The sequence below is a fragment of the Zootoca vivipara genome, chromosome 7 (assembly GCF_963506605.1).
Source record: "Zootoca vivipara chromosome 7, rZooViv1.1, whole genome shotgun sequence".
NCBI lineage: Eukaryota > Metazoa > Chordata > Lepidosauria > Squamata > Lacertidae > Zootoca > Zootoca vivipara.
In genome coordinates, this window is record NC_083282.1 from 81,482,336 (window position 1) to 81,508,496 (window position 26,161).

Consider the following 26,161-nt stretch of genomic DNA (forward strand, 5'->3'; position numbering starts at 1 on the left):
GGACTGTGGTATAGATTATTCCCAACATTTATTTATTAACTAATAGTGTTCATCTCTTGCCCATTTTACCTCCTAAGGCAGTGTTTCCCAACCAGTGTGCCTCCAGATGTTTTGGGACTACAACTCCCATCATTCCTGACCACTGGTCTTGCTAGCTAGGGATGATGGGAGTTGTAGTCCCAAAACATCTGGAGGCACACTGGTTGGGAAACACTGTCCTAAGGAACTCAAGACAGAAATAATAGGTTCCCCACCCACAGATTTAATTCCATTAAATGCCTACCATGATCACAATACTCTCCTTTACAAGGAGGCTTACATCACGTGGGTTGTCAGGATTATCTGAATGGGCAGGTGAGGGGGACATGGTGTATGTACTTCAAGGCTAGCCAACGTGGTGCCCTCCAAATGTGGATGCTTTCTCCTATACTCCGATACTGACAAACAATGGGAGTGTTGGTCCAAAACATCTGGAAAGAACCTCAGTGGTCACCCTGGTGTACTGCTTGCTTTCTCTGTTTCGTTGCTAAATTCCTACATGGACAGCATTTCTATTCTGTAGAAGGATGAACAATCTCATGTTAAACCACATTATGATTATGATGATGACAGCTTGCAATAGAGAACCAAGCACTCATGGATTTTATGTGCCCTGTTCTATGCAACATATAATTTCAGACCTTTTCCTGAGGAACTACTTCCCAGTGGAACACTTTTGTTCTTGTTGATGTTGGAGGCTGGCTGGACAACTTGGGGAAAAGAGGTGGGGCTTTCCCATCTACCATTCTTCCAGGAAGCTGACCCAATGCTGAAACCAAAGGACGGTTCTCCTGGAGAGTGTGGGCTAAAGTCACAGCCTCTGGAGCTGTAGGAGATTCCAAACCGAAACAGATGGGCTGTTCCATCTTCCCTTCATTTAAACAGTGAGCTTCCTCACACACGGCTTCTGAAGCATTCCCCTGATTCAGGGATTCTGCCTTTGGCAACGAGCAGTATCTGTCTATGAGCAGCATCCACTCGTTTCGGAGCTTGATAATGTCCTCTAGTTTGTTGTTCTGGACAGTAAAGGGTATTTGGAATCTACAATTCAAAAACGGTGAGTCTGTGAACCCAAAATAGTGCACATGAAATGCCAATAAGCACAACCACAACCATTTCTGTTTCATGCCCATTGATGTTACAGACAGTTTTACTTGTCAAGAAGCCCAGCACTGCTGACTCTGACCTTTTCAGGCTGACTTAATTGCTAAGACTTTGAAGGAAACAAGAGTGCTGAGATATAAAGATATATATATTGCAACATATTGACTCAGGTGAACAATTTTCGCATAATTTTGTGGCCTCTGGGGTCAAGTGGAACATTTCTACATTCTGAGAAGACACAGCTACAGCCAGACACTGTCTCCAGCATTTAGATTTTTCACGTGATCCAATTTACTAATTAATCCTTCTTTGGCTTGTGAGCAAGGAACAGAATGTTTTTGACACTGAGATACATCGACTTGGCTAGCCACTAGGAACTGGAACTGAAATATGTCCAGCATATTAACATGCTTTTGAGCATGTGCAGAGTGTCCTTCCCACATCAGTAAGTGATGAAAACTTAGCACCTCTTATTTTAGAAATGAAACGTACACATCCAATCATATATTCAATGTAGAAATTGTGTATCTGGATTCAAGTGACTAATCTGACATGCCTGGCTTTACTTTTAGGGAAACCAAAAAAAGCAAAACTTCTAACAATTCATTTATTCCCAAGCCTTCAGCTCATTCACACAATCTCCAGGGTAATATTAGAGCCTATTGAATTTGGGTGTACATGTATATGGATGTCACAATGTTACATCTAATGTGTGGCAACTGATGTGTGTGCAGACTACAGCTGGCAAGGAACAGTGATCAAACATATGTGAAACTGATGCAGCAATTCAAGGAGAAATGGCTTCATGAATTACTCCCCACAGCTTTGTTTCATTGACTCCTATTCCCCCTTAAAGGTTGCGGCGCTCATCTCGCGTTATTGGCCGAGGGAGCCAGCATACAGCTTCCAGGTTATGTGGCCAGCATGACAAAGCCGCTTCTGGTGAACCAGAGCAGCACACGGAAACGCCGTTTACCTTCCTGCTGCAGCGGTACCTATTTATCTACTTGCACTTTGATGTGCTTTTGAACTGCTACCGGTAGGTTGGCAGGAGCTGGGACCGTGCAACGGGAGCTCACCCCGTCGCGGGGATTCGAACCGCGGACCTTCTGATCAGCAAGCCCTAAGCTCTGTGGTTTAACCCACAGCGCCACCTGCGTCCCTTACAGAGCCATAATTTCTAGACTGGTTTAACAATCAATCTCTCTTCCCATGAATATCTTCATATTGTAGTGCTGTGAGTTCCTAACAACTCCCTTAACAAACTACAGATCCCAGAATTCTATAGCGGAAGCCATGGCTGTTTAAAGTGGTATCGTAGTATTTAGAATGTATGGTGCAAATGTGGCTAGAGTAATTTTTTCGTTTTTGTTATTCGGCAATCTTGGGGTGTGTGTGTGTGTGTGTGGTTTCTCTTCCTCCCTACACAGCATCCAGAACAGAGCATTACGCAAAGCTCACTAGCATCATTTAGCATGGTTGGTGCCACTTGTGCAACCTTGACTTAGACCCTCTGGGCTTCCGTTTGTTTCCGCTGTATTAGGTACACTTACAAGTACTTGGCTTCCTTTGTTTGAAGCAAGAAGGTGCCAGAACCATCCTCCTCACCGACAACTGCATCTCCACTTGACAAGTTAATTGTTTTTGCTACAGGAGCCGCCGTCTCCATCTGCCGTTGGTCGATGCAATGTAAGCTCAGCTCCCGTTCGCTCAGCTGCACAAAGTGTCTAGAGGACAAAAAAAAAAGGAAAGAAAAGGTTCTGGCACACCCAGGGAGTTAGATGCATGTGCCCACTCTCATAGATCCTTTAATTCAATGCAAAAATACACATTTCATACTGGTGAAAATAATTTCTTTAAAAAGGATTTGTGAAGGACCTTTTTGTTTTATGGTTTGCTTAGGAGGTTAAAAGATTTCTCATTAATGGAGCCTAAAACATTTACAGTGTTTTGCTGTATCTTGGTGCTCTATGCTTTGTATTTATTAGGCTAAAAGGGTTTGTGAATTGCAAGTCTGTCTTAATGGGACCCGAAACATTTGAAGTGTTCGGTGTTTCACTAATATGGGGCTTTAACGCTCTGTGTTTCCTCAATTAACTTTATTAAGTGAACTATGTTTTTCTAATTGAAATGAACACTGTAATTAATAAGAGGTTGTTGTTGTTTTTTTAAAGAACTTCAGGATAGAAATTCAGGGATAGGCATCGGACTGAAAACGAAGAAGAGATATTGCAAGACATTGTCTTTGTTGCACAAACCCGCGGATGAAGAACCTGCAGCCCACCAGCAGACATTGTAACTCTCCGATGGTTTGACTTTACCTCCAAAGATGCACTCTTTCATAGTCTCCCAAGACAGACAGGTGCCAACAGCAACAGCTCCAGCCAGCCTAGCTTATGGTCAGGGATGACAAAAGTTGTAGCCCAGCAACATCTAAATAGCTATAGGTTCCCTAGCCCTAAAATAGAGTAACTGCCTATGGTCAGTTTTCTCCAAATCTGTCTTTCTTGAAATGGTTAAGTGTACTCTTATTCTGGCTATTAACGGTGGGGAGGGGTCTTTTCAATGACAGCTCCCTGGTTGTTATGGTATAACCCAGGGATGGGGAGCCTCTAGTTATCCAGATGTTGTTGTACTACAACTCCCATCATCCCTCACCCTTGGCTATACTGGCTAGTGTTGGTGGAAGCTGCAGTCCAACAATATACAGAGTGGCACAGGCTCCCCATCCCTACATTAAAAGATAACACGTTGCGAGAAGCCAAGTTGCAGGGAACCAGGCAGAGGGCCTTCTCGGTGGTGGCGCCTGCCCTGTGGAACGCCCTCCCATCAGATGTCAAAGAGAAAAACAGCTACCAGATTTTTAGAAGACATCTGAAGGCAGCCCTGTTTAGGGAGGCTTTTAATGTTTAATAGATTATTTTATTTCATTTTTCTGTTGTAAGCCGCCCAGAGTGGCTGGGGAAACCCAGCCAGATGGGCGGGGTATAAATAATAAATTATTATTATTAATTATTATTATTATTATTATTATTACACTCAAGATAGCTCCCATCTGCCCTACTCTGCCCTTCTTTGCTTTAAGTGGCTGCATTGTTTATTATTATTATTATTATTATTATTATTATTATTATTATTATTTTGCTTTAAACCTCTCTTAATTGTTATATTTTGTACTGTTTTTAAAACTCTTTTCAGTTGTTTTTATATAACTCACCTCATGGGGAAGGTGAGTCATAAATTAATGAATAATGGATGGTAGCAAACTAACTTGTCCCATCAAATTACTGGACTTTCCCTGCTTCTCCTCACCCCCACCCCCACACCCTCCTCAGATCTGCTCCGAAGGGTTGAGGGAACCCCAAGAACAGATTGTGGGGGAATACAGGGAAGAGGGGGGAATTTGACTGCAGAAGCAGAAATCATTTCTTTTCATTAAGACCCGTGTTTGTCACATGCAGTGCTGCTTCCATTCCACTGCAGTCTGGCTTCCGACAAAAACAAAACAAAGAGTTATTCATCTTGCTGTCCACTGTGGCAGAATTTTACATGGACAGATCCTGAAGCTGAGGCTCCAATACTTTGGCCACCTCATGAGAAGAGAAGACTCCCTGGAAAAGACCCTGATGTTGGGAAAGATGGAGGGCACTAGGAGAAGGGGACAACAGAGGATGAGATGGTTGGACAGTGTTCTTGAAGCTACGAACATGAGTCTGACCAAACTGCGGGAGGCAGTGGAAGACAGGAGTGCCTGGCATGCTCTGGTCCATGGGGTCACGAGGAGTCGGGACATGACTAAATGACTAAACAACAACAACAAATAAATTATGTTATTCCACACAATTCATTTCAGTGCAAAGGAAACTCAGTGCAAAGGGAAGGGGGCAGGAATCATCAATTAAGCACCATTTGCAGACTGGAAGGGGAAAAAACCATGGATACTGATTGTATTTCTGTATTTCCATTCTGGAGATGAAACACATAAGTGAAGATCTCTGACATCCCTGCACATAATTCAGACTCACAGTCATTCAGAGTTCTGGATTACATGGGGTGCTTTGCATGTACAGGTTCATGTAGGAAGGCCCTGTCACTACAGATGGATATGAAGTCTAGGTCTCAAGGGTGGATTGGCAAGCCCCCACTCCAATGTGGGGCAAACACTGGAGCATCAAGAGGACTCTAATTGACTATTGTGTGGGTTCTATCCAGCTAAGCATTACTCAGAGTAAGCCCACTAAAATTAAAAGTTAGTCATGGTCATTATTTTCAATGGGTCTCGTCTGAATACAATTAGCATTAGATACAACCCTTTGTGTTTAGTTCTGATTTATTTAGTGTCTCTCCTGAAAGCTTGGCTGAAAGATAAAGTATTCAAGTCATTTTGGCTACCATTCCTAACTGAAAGCATCCATTATTTCCACATCTGTGTGCAGAGTCAGAGTTCTCAGTATTGTTGAACAGAGCTAGCCGTCTTATTGTATTCGAATTCCTTTCACACAGAACTTGCAGCTTAATTGTTCACTGTATACCAAACAGATGCTTTGATTAAGGAAGCAACTTGGGCTTTGCTCGACAAGGTGAACAACAAAAATCCATTGTGTTCCCATGGCCATCCATGTGTGGGGAGAGAAGTGTGGTGCAGTGGTTAGAGCATTGGACTAGGACCTGGAGGACCAGAGTTCAAGCCTCCACTCAAGTCATGAAGACCAGTCACTGTCTCCCAACTTAATCTACCTCACGGGATTGCTGTAAGAATCAGAATCGTGCTTGCCACTCTGAGCTCCTTAGAGAAAATCTGGGATATAAATACAATACATAAATGAAGAGCCTGTTCTATATATGTAGGATTTGTGTAAATGTAGAACCCTGTGCAACCAGGGTGCTACATCACACAGGGAGCTACATAACCCCCTTCTTCTCAAACACATGGAGGGCAGCTGGGCTGGGAAAAAGGGATGTGATGGAGAAAGAGAGACCAGAAAATATAGACTCCCTCTCCCACTCATGTGAGAAACTGAACACCTCAATAGGTCTATTACAGGCATCCCCAAACTGCGGCCCTCCAGATGTTTTGGCCTACAACTCCCATGATCCCTAGCTAACAGGACCAGTGGTCAGGGATGATGGGAATTGTAGTCCAAAACATCTGGAGGGCCGAAGTTTGGGGATGCCTGGTCTATTGTGTCCTCTGCTTTTCAAACAATATATGATTATTCATCGTCGTTAATCACACAAAGCGTGCTTCTAGATGGGGCCTTAATATCGTTAACCAAGGTGAGATATTGCAGATGGATCGCTTCCAATGGGTGATGTGTTGTTGTTTATCGTTATTATATATTCAACCAGAAAGGGTAAATCCACATTAAGGGGAGTGGGCATTTTGATCCACTGCATGGATGCTGTGGGGGGGGGGGGAATGCATGCATGAGAAGCGCTCATCCCACAATTAAGAAACATTTGGAAGCACCCCAGGTCACTGTTTCGCTGCGCAATGACTTTGTTATAAAAAGCCAAATGGGACTATGGGCCAGATTGAGCTAGAAAGTCCTGCTAGCGGAAGCCCCCGTACAAGGACCTTCAATAACACAATTGGGTTCCCCACACTCCCCTCCCCCCAATTCTCCTCTGTGTAGCTCAAGTGGGTCCAGAGCACAGCATGTTGGGGAAGGAGGCTGGCAGGCCCGGCTCTAGGTAGACCCCCGGTGGCGCAGGGCACCATGGCGCCGGCCCGCCAGAAAGGCGCCGCGAGCTGCGCCCGCCCGCTGGCCGGCCGGTCCGCCGGTCCGCCGCGCAGCTGCGCCTGTGGGAGCCGCGCTGCGCGCGGCGCCCACCCGCCCACCCCGCTGGGAAACGGGGCGGGAGGGCGCCAGAGAGATCACGCTGTGCCTGCCCGCCCGCCCGCCGCTGCGCCCACCCGCCCACCGCGCTGGGAAACGGGGCGGGAGGGCGCCGGAGAGATCCAGCGCACCACAGCGGCAGGGGCGTTTAAGACGGCCCTGGAGGCTGGGGTCATTTGGTCTGGCAGGCTGTAACTCTGGTGCCAACAGAACAATTGCCATAGGGTTATACTGAATTATTCCTTGTGTATGACAAATGCACTTTCTATTAGGGAAGGCGGTAGTCCTCAAAGTGAGGGAGGGAAGCCCTTTTGTTTTTTTGTTTTTTTTTTGTTTGTTTTCTTACAATTTATGTTGATGGCATTGCTATATTTACGGGACGACCTCTCCTGGTATGCCCCGCAGAGGACCTTAAGGTCCATGAATAACCATAGTTTAGAGGTCTCGGGCCCTAAGGAAGTCAGACTATCCTCCACCAGGGCCAGGGCCTTTTCAGTGATGGCTTCGACCTGGTGGAATGCTCTGTCCCCTGAGACTAGGGCCCTACAGGATTTAACCTCCTTCCACATGGCCTTTAAGACAGAGCTATTCCACCTGGCCTTCAATTTAAATTTAGCCTGATCTTTTATTCCCCTTCTCTTCTCTTCCCTCCCCCTCCCCTTTTTATGAAGATTACCCACTCTAGGATCCCACAGCTAACTCTCCCCTGGCGTCTTCGCTGGCCCAAGTAGGACTAATTTAGCCAGCTAGTCCTGGTGACCATCTAATGTTTATTAGATGGGTTTTTCCCCAAATTGATTTTTGAACTTTGAATTTTATTGTTATTCATGCTTTTATGCTGTATTTTATGCTGTTTTTATGTTGTATCATAATTAAGTGTTTTAAATTTGTTGTTAGCTGCCCTGAGCCCGGTTTCTGAACCAGGAAGGGCAGGGTATAAATAAAAATTATTATTATTATTATTATTATTATTATTATTATTATTATTATTATATTTTAAAAAGTAACCTCACCAACTGCTCCTTTTATGTTATTAAAGAAATATAAATGTACACCCAGACAAGGAAAAGAGGGAAAACATAAAATAATAATAAATTACAACTACTGCCATATGTTCATGATGTTCAACTTTATGAAGGGCTTTACTCAAAGCAGGGCCATTGAAATGAATGGGCATGAATATGTTAGGCCCATTGATTCCAGCTGCTCTGCTCTGAGTTGAATGCCACCCAAGATTTCTTATTCTCATCTCTCAAGGAAATTATGCTTAGCCATTTATCTATGTCCCCCCACCCCCAAGCTTATTTTTCATTTCAACAATGAAAATGCATCAAACTACATTGAGTTGTATTTACTTTTCATATAACTGATGGATCATGGACTTTCAGACTGCTCCGGCTTATGGCGTCCTCTCAGTCTTACTATCTCAGTAATCTTTGACACGCTCACAACATGCCAAGCTTTATTCCGCCGTTCTCATTCTCTGCTTAGTGGCCAACTGTATTTCGGCAGATCTTATTAAATTCCCAATCAATAGTGTATAATGCTGCTTAATACTGGCTCGAGCCAAAGGTCCATCTAGTCTCACATCCTGTTCTTGGCAGTGGCTTACAAAGTGCCTATGGAAAACCCACAAGTAGGACATGAATGAAACATCCCTCTCCCCACTTGTGCTCCCCACAGTTCCTAGAAACTTGCATTCAGACATGCACATTGTCTCTGATACCAGAGGAAATGCACAGCCATCATAACTAGCAGCCCTTGGTTAGCAATAATAATAATAATAATAATAATAATAATAATAATAATTTATTATTTATACCCCACCCATCTGGCTGGGTTTCCCCAGCCACTGGTTGGCTCCCAACCGAATGTTAAAAACACAATACAGCATTAAACATTGAAAACTTCCCTAAGCAGGGCTGCCTTCAGGTGTCTTTTAAAAGTAAGATAGTTGCTTATTTCATTAAAATCTGCTGGGAGGGCATTCCACAGGGCGGGTGCCACTACCAAGAAGGTCCTCTGCTTGGTTCCTTGTAACTTCACTTCTCGTAGTGAGGGAACCGCCAGAAAGCCCTCGGCGCTGGACCTCAGTGTCTGGGCTAAATGATTATCCTCCATTGATTTGTCTAGACTACATCCTGCAGCCACTACTGTTTTTGTTTAGATTATGGGGTTTGTCTCTTTTTCACCATTCAGCCTTGAAAGTTTCCAAGAGCAGGCCTTTCACTAAGAATCTTGCCCTCTCCACTGAAATCTCTTCCATTTAGTGTTACAAAAAAGTGGCATCCTTGTCAATTCTCTTGACAGTTTCACGTTTCTGGTTTTACTGTTACCCAAAACTGGCATCAGAGGGATACCTGTTCCAATCTAGGCATGCAAATTCAGGTGTTTTATCTCCAAAGAAATAGTTTTAAGCTTCAAGAGAGGGTTAGATATTAGCTTCAAGAGAGGTATTAGTACAAGAAGGGTTTACAATGAAGTTCAGGAAATGACGGGGACAGTGAATCGAAACAAAATAAAAAAACAAATCCTTCCAGTAGCACCTTAGAGACCAACTAAGTTTGTTATTGGTATGAGTTTTCGTGTGCATGCACACTTCTTCAGATACACTGAAACAGAAGTCACCAGATCCTTATAGTGAGAGGGTGGGGAGGGGTACGGTATTACTCTGAAGGGTGGTGGGAATGGGTGATTGGCTGATAGGTGTGGTAAACCTGACTGTTTACGACTGCAATTGGCCTTACAGGAAAATGTTTGGGAAAAGGTGAGGAGATGGACTGGCCATAGGAACAATTCATCTGGTTCTTTTGTCTGGTTTTTTTGGGGGGGGATCAGTCTGGTGGTACCTCACCTAAGGGGGTAAAGGGGACCCCTGACCATTAGGTCCAGTCATGACCGACTCTGGGGTTGCGGCGCTCATCTCGCGTTATTGGCCGAGGGAGCCAGCGTATAGGTTCCAGGTCATGTGGCCAGCATGACGAAGCCGCTTCTGGAGAACCAGAGCAGCACACAGAAATACTGTTTACCTTCCCGCCGGAGCGGTACCTATTTATCTACTTGCACTTTGACGTGCTTTCGAACTGCTAGGTTGGCAGGAGCTGGGACCGAGCAACGGGAGCTCACCCCTCCACAGGGTTTCAAACCGCTGACCTTCTGATCAGCAAGCCCTAGACTCTGTGGTTTAACCCACAGCACCACCTGCGTCCCCTGGTACCTCGCCTAGGCCCCTTCCAATTATTGGGATTCTGTATCTGTTGGAGTAGAATATACAGGAGCAAGCTTACTAAACCAGTTCCTTTGTCAAGGTTACGGCTTTGGCTGGTGGGTTAAGTACCAGGATTTACAAATCCAAGGATGCTGTCATAGAAAGAAATGGGCGGGCTTTTCCCAACACCCTCACTGGGTTTAGCCAGAGTTGTGTGTGTGAAAGAGAGATTTTTATATATATATATAAAAACCTGGATACTGAAAACTGGAGACAGGGAGGCATGTTTGCTCTGTACAGTATTGGATTTTGAGAGTCCCTAAAGGGGAAGCAAAATCTATGCGAGTGTTAATGCTGGGAGCCCTTCCATCCTATGCCAACCATATATGCTAAAGACACCACAGTTTCTGCTGACCTTCATTCCAAGGAAAACAAACCCTGAGTAAAGCTCAGCCCCACCTGGTGTCTCCTGGAGATTGGGTTAGTGCATAAAAATATTTCAGTGAAAGATTCACTACTGCTTGAGTTGGAATATATAATGTCCAGGAATAGTCTGTAGAAAAGTCAGGGAGGTAAAGAGGAGTTTAGGGCTCTAGGAATTCAAATCATATTCCTCGTCTTTCTTCTAAAGCAGGCATCTGCAAACTGCGGTCCTCCAGATGTTTTGGCCTACAACTCCCATGACTCCTAGCTAAGAGGACCAGTGGTCAGGGATGATGGGAATTGTAGTCCAAAACATCTGGAGGGCCGAAGTCTGGGGATGCCTGTTCTAAAGGTTGTTCTTTTTCCAGGTTTACTCCACACCTCCCACAAGGCAACAAGCTGCAAAGGGAGCTGGTGGAGACAGCAAAGAATACACCCTGGGTTTGTGGGGCAATGGAGTGAAATCAAGAAGGCTAGTTCTGAGTTTTGGGTGGCCTTGGGAGGGTTTGTTATATAAGCAGCTATGTAGAAGAACCGAGAGGGACAGGGAGCGTTTTCTCCCCAAGCATGTGTTTGAAGACATGCCTGGCTCAATTAACCTTCATTTGGTATTTCAGCAAAGCACACAAATAACTAAAGTCTCCCATTGCTCCCATGAGATACCGCTTTGCTTGAGTCACTCTTTTCTTAACAGTTGGCTTCAGTGCATGAAACCACTGCATTTTGAATCAGATCTGCAGAAAAAGACCAGAGACTCAAGGCCAAGCTACAGGAATGGAGGACCTGTTGCCCTTTGGACGCTGTTGGACTCCAACTCTCATCAGCCTGGCCAAAGATCAGGGATGGTGAGAGCGGGAACCCAGCAACACCTAGCATGCCAAATGTCGCTCATCCTTGCTACACATGTTGAATGCATCTCTAAATCTAGCATGAAGGATTTTTAAAAATGGAATTGTGTCAGCTGGTGGGGGGCTGATATTGAGTGGGACCACAGCAAGCAGGGAAGGGGGAATTTAAACCTTCCTTCTCCTGCCACAGTCCTGAAGAAAATCCATCTTCTGCAGCTCCATGCCTGCTCAGATCCCATTTATGTGTGTGTGTGTCTCTCTCTCTCTGTCTGTCTGCCTGTCTGCCTGTCTGCCTGTCTGTCTGCCTGTCTGTCTGCCTGCCTCTCTCTCTCTCTCTCTCTCTCTCTCTCTCTCTCTCTCTCTCTCTCTCTCTCTCTCTCTCTCTCACACACACACACACACACACACACACACCATAGCTGTCAATCCCCCCGTTTTTCGCAGGAAACTCCCTTATTTCAATCCGTTTCCCAATGCTATCCTGGATTGTAGATATCCTGTAAATTTCCCAGATTTCAAAGCAGCTCCTCTCCCTCCCTGCTGGCCAGGGAGGCTCCACTTGGCGCCCCACCACCCACCACCCCGCAAGCGAGCGAGCGAGCAGCCAGCCGCCGGCCAGTAAAATGCCTCGTTTGGTGGCTGGCCGCTCGCTCACTTGCCTAGTGCTGCCGGAAATCGCCTCTGCGATTTCCGGTGCCATGCCGCTGGGTGAGGCTGCTGATCCCTTATTTTCCAATCCGTAAATTGACAGCTATGACACACACACACACACACACACACACAACCAATACAAATTACATTTGTTAAAACCTGCACATGAGATGCAAAGACCATTGAGAAGGGAGTGACAGAGGCAGGCAGAGACATAACCAGAGAACCAAGAAATTACATAGTTAAAAGGAATCCAAGCAGTCATCTAGTCCAACCCTCTGCAATGCAGGCACTGCACCACTCATACTGTTCCCTCCCCCTACAGCATTGATGGCCAAACTTGGCCCTCCAGCTGTTTTTGGACTACAACTCCCATCATCCCTAGCTAACAGGACCAGTCATCAGGGATGGTGGGAATTGTAGTCCCAAAATAGCTGGGGGGGGGCAAGTTTGGCACTGCCCTACAGGGCTAGAGGGACATAATTTGCCCTTTGAGAAGGGAGAAGGAAGGCTGGGAGAAGGGGTTGGTTTGTGTTTTATTTTTACCTGCTGGTGAACGATGGGAGAATTGTAAAATTGGGCAAAAGGGTGATATATAAATGCAGTAAGTAATTTAACATCTAGGAGGCCATATGCCCTGCTATCTGGTTCAAGTCCAAGGGCTATCTGGTTCAAGTCCAATTTAAAGATGAAACTACTCTAAGAAAGGAGAATGGGGGTCCCTCCAGATGGGAGCTTTACTGTGGGTGTATTTTGCAAAATGCTCTTTACACAATGCAGTCATACCTCGGTTTAAGTCCGCTGTGGTTTGAGTACTCTTGGTTTGAGTACTCCGCGGACCCAGAAGTGTTTACTTCTGGGTTCCGTGACACGCGGGTGCGCAGAAGCGATTTGCACAGCACGGACATGCACAGGAGAGCTCTATCGGCGCTTCGCACATGCGCGGAAGAGGCGCTCTGTTTAAGTACTGCTCGGGGAGCGAACGGCTCTCTGGAACAAATTGCATCCTTAAACTGAGGTACCACTGTAATAGTGCATTGTTGTTGTTTAGTCGTTTGGTTGTGTCCGACTCTTCGTGACCCCATGGATCATAGCACGCCAGGCACTCCTGTCTTCCACTGCCTCCCGCAGTTTGGTCAAACTCATGTTCATAGCTTCACTAATAGTGCATTAGTGATGGGTTTTTTCTGCTTCAATTTGCTCTGTGATGCTTCCCCACTGCTACCACATTACTGCTGCTCAGAGGGCCTGTGGACCCAGGGGCGTAGGAAGCCGCTCGGGCACCCGGAGCAGCAAATATGACGCACACCTGGGGTGGGGTGTCGCTACATAGCACGCACGTGCAGCGTCGCTACATACGACGCATGCATCGCTGTGTAGCAACGCTGCACATGCACGCTACATAGTGGGGTGCCAGCGGTGCTGCTCATGCTGCCCCCCCAAAAGACGGAGCTAGGAGCGGGCCGCCCTCTCCGCTCCCCCCTTGCTACACCCCTGTGCAGACCACAACAAAAGCAGGACAAAAACAAAAGAAAACCCCAGAACATTTGCGGTATAAAAGGATACAGGATTTCAGCAGGAAGTTACAGGTTATGCACAAATTGGAAATGAAGCAGTGTGACCACCCAAAAACCTTTGCAGCTGCAAACAGCAATGGAAGAAGGAGACCCCCCTCCCCCAGTAGCATAGCTGCCAAGTTTTCCCTTTTCTCGCGAGGAAGCCTATTTCCCTTAAAAAAAGGGAGAACTTGGCAGCTATGCCCAGTAGCCTCATGAGCATAAACCATCATGGTGCACAATAAAAAGGGTGTTTGGGGAGCCCTAAGATACCCATCAGTGTTTAGCAGTTGGACCACAGACTGAGCAGGCACTCATGTCACTTAGTCACAGTCTTCCCTATAACAAAAACATATTCACTAATTAATATTGGCATTTTATCCCAGTTTATCAATGTGACTTATTCTTTTTTATGCTCTCATTATTATTTTAATGCTGTTGTTTAAAAGGAATGTTTTAATGTTACAGTGGTACCTCTACTTACGAATAACTCTACTTACGAATGTTTCTACTTACGAATGGAGCTCCGTCCGCCATCTTGGATGCGGTTTAGATAGGATTTTTTCTACTTACGAATTTTTAGATAGGGTTGCTTCGACTTACAATTTTTTTCTCCCAATGCATTCCTATGGGATTCGGTTTTTTTCAACTTACGAATGTGCGTTCAGAACACATTAAATTCGTAAGTAGAGGTACCACTGTATTTGACTTTGATTTTTTTAAAAAAAAAATGCAAACCACTTTGGGAGTTTTATTAATTTAAATGGGGTTTGAAAACATTCTCAGTAAATTAATTAACTGAGGCCGGAGTCCTAAAGAAACTTAGGGATTATCCACACCTTCATTTGCCCCACTGCTTTCCCCCAGGGAAGCCCACAGCGCTGAATCGGGTTTTCCAAAGATCGGTGTTTGTTCTGATTTAGCGCTAGAGAGCAGGTTTTCCAGGGGGAAACAGCAGGGCAAAGACAAAACTGCTAAGACCCATGCCTTGAAAGCATGCGATAAGCAGAAAACTGCTTGGGCCCATGCTTTCTAGGGAGAGGGCAAGCAGAAATGTGAATGAGCCCTTTCTTGAGTGTTCAATGGGACTCACCTGCAAGCAAACATGCATAAGTAAAGGTAAAAGGACCCCTGACCATTAGGTCCAGTCGCAGACGACTCTGGGGTTGCGGCACTCATCTTGCTTTACTAGCCGAGGGAGCCAGCGTACAGCTTCCGGGTCATGTGGCCAGCATGACTAAGCCGCTTCTGGAGAAGCAGAGCAGCACACGGAAATGCCGTTTACCTTCCCGCCAGAGGGATACCTATTTATCTACTTGCACTTTGACACGCTTTCGAAGTGCTAGGTTGGCAGGAGCAGGTAGCGAGCAATGGGAGCTCACCCCGTCACGGGGATTTGAACCGCCAACCTTCTGATCAGCAAGCCCTAGGCTCTGTGGTTTAACCCACAGTGCCAGCTGCGTCCCTTAACATGCATAGGAGTGCACTGTAAATAAGGCATTGTCGTTACTTCAGTTATCTCTAAGTTTCGTACTTCACCCATTTAATGGACTTTGGCGTCTCTAGCTGTAGATCCAAAATTCCTTCGTGGATCACATCACATTTTTCAGGCTCACCACAGCAAGGTCCTGCCAGCCCTCTGCAGGCGTTACTCTGTATAATCTTACTCACGAGGTGTATTATCTGCAAAGCAAACATTGGAAGAAGCAGAGTTTGTAGAATCATGGAACTGTAGAGTTGGAAGAGACCCCAAGGGTCATCTAGTCCAATGCCCTGCAATGCATGAATCCTGCCCACAACCACCCCCTGGGTGGGCTTGAACCATCAACCTTCTGGTTAGCAGCCAGACTAAATGGAATTGCTGGGAGCATTTCAACATCACTTACCTTATTTTTATCATCCACCGATGCTGCTTCCAGGATATAGTCCTGGCGTCCATGGAAGTTAATTCTGAAACGACTTCCTTCACCGTATGCACAGGATTTGACTTGGGGAAACGGGAACTGTTTTTTGATAATCCCCTTCTCTATGTTAAAAATTGTCTTGGTGCTCAGATCAATCTGCAGGGGAAACAGTGATTTTTCTTGGTGAGGTATTTTTCACGGCCAGACTTTTTTCCCTAGCGAAGAGCCAACAGCCTCTCCTCAAATTAAGATGCGCAGCCATTTGGGTTTCTTTTAAAAAAAAAAAGACTGAGAAAATGTATCTTTTTATTGATGATAATAATCAAGACAAATATTCTCTTCATCACTTAGTCACCATAACATATTTATTTAAGTTAGTGACCGAATAGAGATTGATTCTGTCTGCTGCTTCCTTATCCCATTTTTTTGTGATAAATATGCATCGATTTATCATTCTGAAGTGTTATTTCCTTTGAAATTTTCCAGCCTCTTGCTCTACCTAAGGCAAGAACCTCAGCTTGTATGGAAGGATATTAGCCAGATGCAAATGCTTGATTCGGTCTAGTACTTGCGCCATCAGGGAAGGATTTGGGGGCAGATGTCCAGGGGCCCTTTAACAGAAAGGACTCCAAATGCAGCTAGGCTGGCTTGCCTCATTTTGAAGTGAAGCAATATGCATTGCAAGTTAAAAGAGGGACACCATTAAGTCTAGACTCAGAATACCCTGCTTCACAAAGAGCGGCATGGACACAGGGCTGTCTTAAGCATATGCAGCACCAGGGTGCAAAGATCCACCCAGCGTCCCCGTCCCCCCCGGTTGTCCAGTCCCAGGTGTGCAGGAGGGCTCCGCCTCAGCGTCTTGCTGGCTCAGTTGCCCCCGAACTCGCAGCGCATAAGAGCCCGCCGTGGCGCTCCGACCAACGAGCAGGCTCTTCCCCAGACTCAACTCTTGGGCCCTGGACTCTCGGCCTGGCACCCCTGAGAACCCAGCACCCAGGTGCCCCGTACCCCTAGAGCCTATGGGTAAGATGGCCCTGCATGGACATACTTGAAGATGTGGGGAGCAGTTGGTGGCAAAGAACACACAATTCCCTCTGCCCTCTGTGTTCTCTCTCTCTCTCTCTCTCTCTCTTTCTCGCTACAGTTTTTTTGTAGGCTGGGCAATGCATATGGAGGTCCTAGGTTTCCCAGATGACAAGACACAACACAAACCCCTCGGCCTCGCTAATGTGGTCCCAAGTTTGGCAGAGCAATAAGTTTGGCAAAAGCACCTGATGCACATGGACACCCTATCTACATCTCCTCTTTGTCTCATTTCCCCCAAAGCTGAACACACATTCAGCTCATTCTTGGAGAAAAATGAAATCTGAAGAATCACTCTAGTATCCCATGCTAGCACATTTTCTAAAAAGCATCCTTCACCAAGGAATATCCTTCACATATTCACCATGGGGCTTATATTACTATACTGCTTCTATTACGAGGACATCCATTCCTTATGTATCACACCCATTTTACAAATTCCCATGAAGATAACTTTTACAACTCCCTCCTTTTGTCGCTTTGAAATCACTAACCAAGTGGCACCTTTCTGTGCATCAGCCCCGGGGATGGTTAAATCTCTTTATCCACCAAAGCAACACTCAGCGATGCATTCTAAGAGTGACAACGCACACACATTACTTAGTCCTTTTTTATGGTGTGCTGCTAATTCCTAACACTCTTTTGCTGCTCTGTAAACTGCAAGCCGCAAATTGCATTTGTTTAATTGTAACTTAGTTGCTGATCTGTGGCCATAATAATAATAAAGATTGAAAGATGTGCCAAGGTGCAGAAAACAGGGATCATTGGAGGGTTGGGTGGGGGTTGTTATCTCAGGTTAATAACTTACAAAAATAAACTCAAGTTTGTTTGTTTTTAATTGAACTGAAGTGAGCTGCATTAGGCTGCAATCTTACACAAGCCTTATTGAAAGCACTGAAACTTTACTCCCTCCACCTTACATAGGATCGGGCCCCCTGCCTGCCTGTTTCAGCAAGAAGGCAAAATGTGCTATGCTCCACCCGCTTAGAAACTACAGCTCAGCAGGCAGCTTCCAAGCTAACCCCTATCAGCTGAAATCCAGGTGGTTCAGATCTTGGGTGTCTGTCTTCTGCCAAGCCCAGTGGGCTTGTACACCACCAGCCATGCTAAAGGGCAACCTTTTGCTGCTTTGCTTTTGCTTTGATGTTGAAAGCTGAGCCTCCCCACTGAGCTTCCCTGCTGAGCTCAGTCTGGAACTAAATTAACTAAATTAACCCTGTATTTGCTAGTGCTTACTAAAAAGGGACGCGGGTGGCGCTGTGGTCTAAACCACTGAGCCTAGGACTTGCCGATTTGAAAGTCGGCAGTTCGAATCCCCGCAACAGAGTGAGCTCCCGTTGCTCAGTCCCAACTCCTACCAACCTAGCAGTTCGAAAGCACGTCAAAGTGCAAGTAGATAAATAGGTACCACTCCGGCGGGAAGGTAAACGGTGTTTCCGTGCGCTGCTCTGGTTTCACCAGAAGCGGCTTAGTCATGCTGGCCACATGACCCAGAAAAACTGTCTGCGGATAAACGCCGGCTCCCTCAGCCAGTAAAGCGAGATGAGCGCTACAACCCCAGAGTCGTCTGTGACTGGACCTAATGGTCAGGGGTCCCTTTACCTTTACTATTAGCAAATCAATTATCCATTTGCCATCCGGCTGTGAATCCTTGAAGACCTATTCAGGGGCATAGCAAGGGGTTGCAGTAAGTGCAGCTCGCCCCGGGTGTCCCCACTGAGGGGGGGTGACAAAATAGCACTCACCGTGGGTCCTGCAGCATGGCTGAGCCACGCGTCTCTCCTGGGAGTGACGCTGTGGCTTGAGTGCCCGCAGGCTCCATGCTACCCCAAAGAGTCCGCCCATTGCCTCCCCCTCAGCTGTAGGGCGGCTGAGTGGGAAGAGGTAGGCAGACTCCTTGGAGGCCCCATGGTGCCCCTGTGGGCGGCTGACCCCGCCCCCGGGCACAGGGCACACACGCTGCCCCAGGTACCCAATCAGCTTGTGGGACCTACTCCCTGCCTTGCAGACCATTTCCCACCTGGCCTGGAAGGGAGGCACCCCGACCGACTGACTGACTACAAAAGCTGAGGTTGCAAAACAGACTCTTGGGCTGGGGTGTTGTGGGTATTGGGGTTTTATTGCATCTTTATTTTAGATTTTGTTGTGATTTATGTGGAAAGGGTTCAGTTTGGTTTTGTATTTTTTTTAAAGTTTAATTTATTGCTTATGACTGCTTTTGCTACGCTGTAGCTATGTATTTTTTTTTATGTTGTAAACTGCCTTGAGAGGTAGACACCTGAAACTTTTCCTGCTATGGGAATTTGACCGGGGGGGGGCAGGGAGGTGGAAAGTTACCCTTGAATTTGTACTCTGTAATTTGGCTGGGCAGCTGTTTAAAAATCCAAAACCACTTCCAGAGAGGGAGGAGATTGCCAACTCTGCTCCACTCCAGAATGGCTTCCTTCCATTTTTGTTGTTATTATGGCAAATGAATTTATTGTGACTGAGTTTTCTACATGCACTGGGTACCGACTGACAAGCCATTCTGACTCTAGTTGCTATGCAGAACCTGTTGTTATTATGGCAAATGAATTTATTGTGACTGAGTTTTCTACATGCACTGGGTACCGACTGACAAGCCATTCTGACTCTAGTTGCTATGCAGAACCTGAAAAGAGGTTAAGGAGTTGATTATGACTGTACTTCCCAGGACAGCAGGATTTGCAAGCTGTTGCTTATAGCTAGACAAGCCATTATAACACCAGTCGGTTGCTATACTTTCGCACAGTTTGACTTCTGCTTTCCAATATAGAAAGCATACAGAAGCAATCTGATTATCTGAAGGCAACTGACTGGAATACATCCATGATGCATTGCTTACAAAGGGCCAGAATATCTTGTTTCTGTGTTGAATAAAAGTGATGACTTCGTGCCTTGCCCTAAGGTACTTTCCACACCTCCACCAGGGTAATTCTGCTAGGAAATGACCAGTGAACAACACGCTAAGGAGGTATCTTCAAACAAAGAATTCCCCTGCGCCCACGAGTTGTTTGCACAGCAGGATACAGTCAGAGATGAAAATCACAGTCAGGAGTATTGACTGTCTCACTCCAGTACATAGCATTGATTTCTAATCATGTGTGAAAATGTAGTAAGTGGCTGAAAGAGAGAACACACTCCAGGCTGGACCCGGCTAAGCAGTACCACTAAAACCTACACACTGTGATTTCCTGCCGACTAATTATTAAATACTTCCAAGTTTCAGCAGCAAGGGAGGCAGAGCTTCTAATGAACCTGATGGCAAACAAAGGTTTGGTTGGTAAGCCATTGACTGGAAATTGATTAGGGGTCAAAGTATGAATGATGAGAAAGGTTCTTTTTTTTTTTGCTGTTTCTGAACATTCAAACTGTGCTGAATGCCAACTTTTACAAAACAATCCTGAATTAATTTTGCAGCTGCCTGATTCTGTCCAAAGATGGATGTGGAAGATGCCTGATTATTACAGTATGATTGCATCTTAAATGGGTTTTCAGTTCCAAGGGTTCTGTATATACAAGAAAATCACATATCCAAACCCTTGGAGCTGCCCCGGTGCTAGCAGATGAGGGGGGAAGAGGAGGGGAAAGTTAGGGATGCTCTCAAGAGAACTCTGAGCCCCCTTAAGATCTTGCAAAAGCATCACAGAACCAGCATGCTGAGCAAGCCTTGACCCCCTCCGCTGCTGCCCAAAGCAAGGCAGAGAGCTTAAAAGCTCTTTCTGCACCAGTAAACCCAAGCAGGCCCAGTGCAAATAGAGCTTTCAAGGTCTCCGCCTTCCTTGGATTTAACTTGTGCAATTGTATGAAATTGTACAAGTTAAATGCGAGTAAGATGCAATTGTGTGTCGAGGCTTACCAGAAATTACCTTAAATAACTCACAACTGACAACAGAATTACGGTTTGGTTTTTGGCAAATAATTTAGGGCCACAACTTTATTAAATACACAAATTTTAATCCGAGTGTTGGCTTAGGCTTTTGGTTATTCACTCATCCTTCCTTAAGAAGGACTATCCCCATCTGTCCATTTTAGGACAGGACTCAATCAGCTGTCCCCTTTGGACAGGACTCACCTCATCTGCCCAGTTGGGGGCAGGACTCACATCAGCTGTCACCATGGGACAGGACTCACCACTGTCCGCTTGGACAGTTCCTGCTCCGACTTCCTGAAGGGAAGTCAAGTAAACATAACTGGGAGAGAGGAGGTGGCTGAGCCCAGTCATTCCCTCCTCTCTTTACCCAAGAATGTTCCCCAAGGCTCTTACTCTTATAATTGGGCCCACCATCCCCGCCAATGGCGGGATGGTAAGGACAAGAGCGTAAGCCCCAAGATTGCTTTAACGGAATACTTCTATATGTGCCACACCCCTCTACCAACTGATTAACCAACCAAAAGCCTAACCGCCAACCTAACAAGTTGTGACAATTTGCTAGCGCAGTAGGCGAAAACCAAGAGGCAAAGCCAATCAGCCAATTGGAAAAATTCCTACTGGCCCCTGAATACAGGCGGCCCCGAAGGCAATAGCAATGTCGTGCTAACCTGCAAGAAAAAAGGGCGGGTGGGAGGGGATTCAAACGCCAAAGGCAAAAGTGATTCTAAAATGGAGGGCAAGCTCTTTAAAAGGGGGCCCCACCAACCAATTAAAACCCAGGGATTAGCATACGCATGCCCCCATTACTCAGCATGACCTGTGGCCTAACACTAACCAAACCCTGAACTAAATTTCCTATCAGCCCTACCACAATCCGCTTTATATTGTATGATATAAAGCGCTTTGTACTGTGCTTGAATTTGTTGCAAAGATCCAGGTCACTTTCTCTTACTCCTTGGGAAATGGTGTGAGGTTTGCTGCTTTAGCTCATGTTCCATGTCTTGAAACGCACACAGTGTTTTTGGATCAACACTTTGGCCTGCATGCATGAATGATACCCTATGAAAAAATAAAATCCCTGCATAGAAAAACAGCAAATCAGGAAGAAACGTTTTCATTGGCATGCCTGTTCTGTAGGTGCTGAAATGTTTTAGATGGGAAATTCCACAGACAAACAAACCACCTGCAACTTGAAGTCCAGGAAGAGATTTATGTTAGTAAAGTCACTTAAATAACACAGATGGAGTCAAGAGAGAAAATAAATCCTGGTGACACTATACTGTGGTAACACAGGAAATCTGGACAAAAAAGTATGATTCGAGGAGACAAGCAAAGAGGTTTTATCTTTCTTACATTGCAGGCAGCCATTCAACCAAACATACAGAAGAAAAACTCCCTCAAGGTGCATACTACCTCAGTGAAGATCGCACCGTGCTGCCTCGTTGCTAAACACCACCACTTCCACCCTCTTGGGTAGTTGACTAATACTGTGAAGGCAATTAACCCTTAAGTTACACCCTGAATGATCCCTTCTGTTGCACCTCCATCGCTTTACCACTTATAATTCGGTGGAAAGGAATAGCCTGGCCCTTTGACTTTGGCAAGACTCATCATGAATATCCATCACCTAACCTGCAAGTTAGAACACGTGAATCATGGGGAGTTTCACTCATAAACTGTTGTGTTTGGAAAAGGGGGGAAGTTACATTTGTAGAGTTACCTGCAAAATCCTTTTCTGCCACCGGTAGCGGTTATATTTGTAGACAATGAAGTTGAATTGCGAGTTGTTTGGCAAGTCCAGGGAATCCTGCAAGAGATTAGCGTACTTGAATAAGTCATTGCTCTCCTTCTGTTCATCTTACTGCACTGCTCCCTTTTGTGTCTCCATGATTTGCGGCACATCTGCCCTGGGATGAATTGTAGCACCTTAATGGATTGATTTTTGGAAGTGTTCAGCATCCACAAATCCTAATGATTTGTGAGCAGTGGGAACTTGGTGCATAAAAGGGAGAGGAAGGGATCTATAAGCAAACCAGCCAAGACAGATAAAGGGCAGGCCGATAGTTCAGAGTAATGCAGAAACAAGGTGTTCCATATTCAAAGTTGCCTATTTAATCCTATTTATGTTTGCAATCTGAGTAACTTGGCAAATTGTAAACACTTTCAATAGCTCTCCTAAGAGCTATTGAAAGCGCTCCTGATTCCATGGGCTGCTGTAGGAGCCAATTACTGTGGCTGCTGTATCAATGCAGTGGCGCAATTTTATGTACTGTGCTGGCAACTCAAGCTGACCCGGAGCTGCCACACACAAGCAATAACTTTCATCGTCAGGTGTGCTGGGGCGACACCACACAGCATGTGCAGCAAACAATTGGTGGAAGTAGTAGCAACAACAACAACAACAACAACAACAACAACAACAGAAATGAAAGGGAGGAGGAAAAGGAAGAAGCAATGAACAATGATAATCAGTAGCTGCCATGTATGAATTGCAGCCATGTAGCATTTTCCCATGGAATAGAACATTGAAACACAGCAAAATCTCAGCCTGTATGATGGGTTCAGAGCCCCTCTGAGGGATGGATGAGGGGGACCTTGAAAGGGGAGGAATGGCCAAGTTCCAGGGAAGAACGAGATTCTGTGTCAGAGACAGTCTTCCTTCTCTCACCAGGCAAGATCCGGATGGGTTGAATGCAGCCCTGCCATCAACATGTGGAATTTCTTGGGCAGCTGTTTGGGTCCCATTATGTCACAGACTAGTTGGATGCACAGGAATGGTGGGAGGAACCAGCTGGGGAATCCCCAAGGGATGAAGGCTCAGAGGCCGGGGTGGCTGGTGGGATGACAATGAATAATCAGAGGGAGAAGGTTGGAAAGAGCAGGTGTCAGAAGATGAAAGAGGTAACCGGGCTTAGTGAGTTGGGAGAGTCTGTGGCAGAGAGAAGCGGCAGCTTCTGATTATGTCTGATTACTGTATAAAATTGATTCTATGATTCTTCAGGAATGCTTTGATGGTGTTTCCTGCTTGGCAGGGGGTTGGACTGGATGGCCCTTGTGGTCTCTTCCAACTCTATGATTCTATGAAAATCACACATAAATATAAATAAATAAAATATGTTTTGTTAGTAAACATATTGCACATGGAAGAAAAGTGGGGTACCTTACCACCCACGATGCCATCTGCTTTTCTTCTTTTTCTTCTGCATTTCTCTCTCTTTCTGCTAAATCCAGGGCTTCTTCGACGCTCAGTTCTTTGTTTTTCACCATGTTCATAATTTTCAAGATTTTTCCTTGGCTTAGCTAGAGAGAGAGAGAGAGAGAGAGAGAGAGAGAGAGAGAGAGAGAGAGAGAGAGAAATGTTTTTGAACAATAAAAAATCATTGAGGGGGAGAAAGATGTTCGTCCTACCCACCTGGCAAGTCCAGCCACAGCAAGGCTTGTGACAACTGTATTGGCAGTGTATCGGACATAAAATTACTATTTCATTCATATTTTATGTTTTATCGACAACTTGCCCGGTGAATATAATCTCCCTTTGAAGCCAAGCAGGAGCCTACAAGATATCAAATATATAGGGCTTTGTATGTTTTTGAAAGACAGGGTGGTAGTATTTGGTGCTCAGATTGCTCCGAGGAAATCTCCCTGGCTTGGCTGAGCCTAGCAAGAAGGAAGGATATCAATTCTGAATGCTTTGCGCCGGGGTCTCTCTCTGCTTGCACAAAGCACTGCATAACAAATAGCAAGAAGCTAAACTAGTAACATCAGATATTTAGAGGGAACACAGCTAGTTTTGTGTATGGAAATGCATTCGCTCCGGGTTTTAGCTGTCTCTGAAACTTGTCGGGAAATGTTACACTTTGCCTGTTGAACGTAAACAAAAACAAACAGGGGAAGCTGTTAATAATATTACTCAACAGGGATATTATTTATTGCTCTTAAATCAACTAACACAATCCTATGGCCCCTGGGAGAGCATCCTGGGGGCAATAGGATTTTGCAGACAATGGAAATCTTTTTTTAAAGGAACAGCTTGGTTAACTCACACACCACCTAACCTTCTGGTCTACCCTGGCAAGACCAGCAGTGCTTTGGATTTTGGGGGTCATCTGCCTTCAAGTTCCCCTTTCCTGGCCAGGTAGGATTACACGAAACAAGTTAAAGGTTATTCAATAGTCCTTGATGAACTTACGGTAGTCTTTGCCAATTCCTGTGCAAAATGACCTCTAATCTGCACATCTTGAAACTAATAGGCAAATCAATATCCACTGGGTTTCACACTTCTCAAGTTTTATTGAGACAAATATTCCTGCCTGTTCAGATGTAGCAGAACACTGTTATGTGGTTCCCCAATCCTCCGACTGGCAAGAGGTTTCAGGGACACAACACTACTTGGGTTGGGTGCCCATTGCAAGGTGGCCATTGGAGGGCTACTGGCATCTTGTAATATTTGTGTTTGCTTACAAATATGCAGGCTGAGCACAAGTGGAGATGCTGCAATAAGCAACCCAGCACATCCCTCCAAAGGTTTGGCTTAGCATGTCATCTGAACCCAAGGTCATAGTTAAAGTCTCTCCGTAACCACAGGATAATCCTTGACTACAGATAGTGACTAAGGGGAGACCTTAACCATGCTCTGAGGTTCAGACGTGGCTTAACTTTTCTGTGAGCTGACCTAAAAAGCTCAGGAAGGGACAAAGCAGTTGCAATCTCCTCGAAAGCCTGAACATTTGCACATTCACGCTCAGCCATGGTTTGGCTTACCGTGATGTGGAAAATGCAGCCTTTGTCTTCTTGAAGCTTCCAGCCTAGTCTTTTTGTTTCCTACTTACAGACATGATTTGCCACATTCCTTAGCTGGGAGATGGGGAGAAGAGGCATCCATCTTTCCCGAAAAAAATCTATCCACCCATTCCCTAGTCATTGTGGAAATGAGCTATAGAAAGCCAACAGCTAACCTCTGTACTACAGCCAGCACCATTAACTAGTCCAAGCAACTGATAGAAAATCCATTTGCAGGAACATAGCATCAAGAACCACTGAGTGGGAAGGGGCCCAGAGAGGCCATCCAGGCCAACCCCCAGTCCCATATTGATATTCACTTGAATACACACTGAACACATGGATATACATATTTCAACATGTGCTGTGAAATAATTGGGGTTCCTCCCCCCCCTCTGAATCAGATTAATGCTGAAGCAGAATGGATTAGAAAAAAACACATATTTCAAAACATTTTTTTAAAAGCCCAGAAGCATATTGGAGCAGAATAATGGGTAAGAAACATGCAAAAATTATCCTGATCATAACTAGATATATCCATCCTAAAGGTAAAGGGACCCCTGACCATTAGGTCCAGTCGCGGATGACTCTGGGGTTGCGACACTCATCTCGCATTATTGGCCGAGGGAGCTGGTATACAGCTTCCAGGTTATGTGGCCAGCATGACAAAGCCACTTCTGGCGAACCAGAGCAGCACACGGAAACGCCGTTTACCTTCCCGCTATTTATGATATCCATCCTACAGCTTATTTTTAAAAATAGGATGGAACTAGATGTTATCTTGGCAGAGATGTGATGCCAGCGCAGGGGCTCAGAGGAGGCTATTTAGGGAAG

At 45.5% G+C, this 26,161-nt stretch overlaps 1 protein-coding gene across 3 annotated transcripts in view; it reads right to left on the reverse strand.

Moving 5' to 3' along the window:
* The window catches only part of LOC118089204 (uncharacterized), an 85,206-nt gene that overhangs the window by 31,957 nt on the left and 27,088 nt on the right, over positions 1 to 26,161 (reverse strand). For all 3 annotated transcript variants that reach the window (XR_004693082.2, XR_004693083.2, XM_035123679.2), the window contains exons 2-7: positions 23,714 to 23,848; positions 22,269 to 22,355; positions 15,556 to 15,729; positions 15,204 to 15,352; positions 2,697 to 2,870; positions 681 to 1,080 (exon numbers count right to left, since the gene is read on the reverse strand). Coding sequence is in view for 1 of the 3 variants with exons in the window: in XM_035123679.2 (XP_034979570.2) it covers positions 681 to 1,080; positions 2,697 to 2,870; positions 15,204 to 15,352; positions 15,556 to 15,729; positions 22,269 to 22,355; positions 23,714 to 23,848 (1,119 nt within the window). In the remaining 2 variants the exon portion in view is untranslated. The remainder of the gene's footprint in view (positions 1 to 680; positions 1,081 to 2,696; positions 2,871 to 15,203; positions 15,353 to 15,555; positions 15,730 to 22,268; positions 22,356 to 23,713; positions 23,849 to 26,161) is intronic.